The sequence below is a fragment of the Opisthorchis viverrini genome, assembly GCF_000715545.1.
Source record: "Opisthorchis viverrini unplaced genomic scaffold opera_v5_181, whole genome shotgun sequence".
NCBI lineage: Eukaryota > Metazoa > Platyhelminthes > Trematoda > Opisthorchiida > Opisthorchiidae > Opisthorchis > Opisthorchis viverrini.
Window position 1 is genome coordinate 11,543 of NW_008751840.1, and position 2,391 is coordinate 13,933.

General features: G+C 46.4%; 1 protein-coding gene across 1 annotated transcript in view; it reads left to right on the forward strand.

Annotated features, from left to right (window-relative positions):
- Positions 1–299: 299 nt before the first annotated feature.
- T265_14367 (hypothetical protein) overlaps positions 300–2,391 on the forward strand; it is a gene marked incomplete at both ends in the record, with an annotated part of 58,795 nt that continues 56,703 nt past the window's right edge. The window contains one exon of the mRNA XM_009173352.1: positions 300–333. Within this exon, the coding sequence (XP_009171616.1) occupies positions 302–333 (32 nt within the window). The remainder of the gene's footprint in view (positions 334–2,391) is intronic.

Consider the following 2,391-nt stretch of genomic DNA (forward strand, 5'->3'; position numbering starts at 1 on the left):
CCGAAATCTTTACATCTGGCAGAAGGTTCGGCAGATTGCAATGAACGCCTTCCGGTGGTGGCCGGGGACAATTGATGGTTGATTGTGGTGGTCGGTATGGGAACCAGTGAGCGAGAGGGCCCGGACAAAGTAAGAGGGGAACAATTGCGGGTATGCTATCAAACCGGGTATTCCAGCGCCGTACCATCACTGCACTGAAGTACTTCGGTTTCTGGACAGCCACGTGATGGACGTCGTGATTTAGGTTGCTAGGCTGAGATGTGCAGCCTTGTTGTTGTTGTTTTCCCTTTTATTTTCAGGTCGGGATCCATTCCTTCGTGATGTACAAATCGGGTGGGTTGACAACGGCCAAACAGATAGTCCATAGCGCGCATCACCACGGGTCGAAGCTTGAGGAGAGGATGAAATGAGATGAGATCAATAAGGTCTGGAGAGTTATAGGGGATATCAGACAGGATATAGTCCTTTAATAGGGAAAAAAATGAACGTCTACCACAGTTATGGAAGGACATCAGGTGATTAAACAAGACGGGATAAGGATGAATCTGTACTGAGTAGTGTAGTCACCAGAGTCAATATACTACCTGAGACAGGACAGTTCACTTCATGCGCGCTAGGAGGCGGTGTGGTGAGGGTAAACCAAACTGGTAACGACTGGGGGGTGTAAATTCCTGGAGGTTGTTAGTGAGATGGACGATACTAGGACGATCTAGGAAGTAAGGTGGATGCGAGGGAGAAGGTCATCGGTCCCCGAAGCACTACCATCAGCTTTACTCAGTGAGTGGTGCGTGACGAAGAAGACTTCCGATGCTATCATCGGATGCTGACAGTGGAGAGTCGGGAGTCTAACTGTGTGCTTATGTGTGTTGTATGTGTCACTCCTGGGAGCGGCAAATTTGGTTTGTCTTTTTGTTTGGTTGACGAGGTAGGTTTTGGTGCGGTGTAGCCTCGATATTGACGAAGGCAGCTACAGCTATGCACTTCGACGTAGGCTATGGGCATCGCAGAGTTTCTTCCGGCTATCCCAGGTATATTGATTTCTTATTGAATACTTTTGGACAGGTGAAAGACCAGTTTTTGTTATTGTTTATGGCGTTGCGAAATAGCAGCATTTCATACACTGCCGTAATTGATGTTTGTATATATATCTACAATCTGGGCAGGCTTTAGCCATCGACGAATACTTTGGACGAAAACTGTCCCCTATCCGGTTCTGTGAATGTTGTTAAAACTATTTATATTTTTTACAACGGGGCAGTGGTGCTAACCAAGAAGTTGTTGAAACCGCCCACAGTGTCTTGGCACTATTGAGTTTATTATGATGAGTAGTGTTAAGTGAAATGGAATTAAATGAGCATTTGTCTAGTGTCTATTTAAGCGTACCTGACCCTGTGGGCAGAGTGGCGAATAGAAGGGGAATGTCGGGGCCCAAACATGTGATGGAGTTTGAGGGTGGGTATGGAAGGGGTACGGTTTTCGGGGGAATGGCATGCAGTTGAATGGAGAGTTTTGAACCACGCATTCTCTAGCTCAGTTGGGGGGAGCAGGTGTTGCCGGAGTAGGGAGAGTGGAGTTGTACTGGAAAACTTAATGGATGTTACGAATGGATAGCGAACCAAAACGTTTGCCACATGGGATTTGCAGTTAGAGCGCATTCGGTGGATGCACCTTGGGAAGCGAGGGTCCGTCAACTTCCTATAAGATAAAGAAATTAGGAGTGGCGTTGTTGTATGGTGTGTGGTGGTTGGCTGCAGCTTAGCTCATATTTGTTCCAGGGGCGATGATGTAAAGTAAGCTTTGCGGTCCCCAGTTAGATCACCGTCATCATCATTAGACGGATCAGATCAAAGTGGAAGACAGTTACTTACATATTTGGATAGTTAGGGCATGATTATGAGAGTGAAAATGGATGGAAAACCACAGCATCAACGTCGAATACTTGAGGCTTAAACTCAGGTGGCAGATAAGAAAAAGACCCGCAATTTAGCCTGAAACATCGCACGGTTTTCAGGGTGTTGAACGTGTGAGATCACAGAAGACCCGGCTTACAAACGCAAGACCCGGATGTGAAAAGAGGCGTCCAGGAAATGTGTCCCTCGTTGACGTTAACGATATTGCGGTTGAGCACAGGATACTCACAAGCTATGGCGTCGATGACACGGCAGTTTTTTCTCAAGCTACACCGTATAGGTAAAGGCAAGCGAAAGTGAAGTTAAGATACCAATTCACAAAATATACAGGCCTCGACTATAGATACCCATCCTCGACAAATGGTTCAATTTAGCTGTAAAATTGCTGGCCAAATAAGCTAATATGCTTCTTTTAGGATGGTCAAGCGTCTATGTGGAGGGCCACAAAATGGCTGAATGACAGGGTGAAACGCACACACTG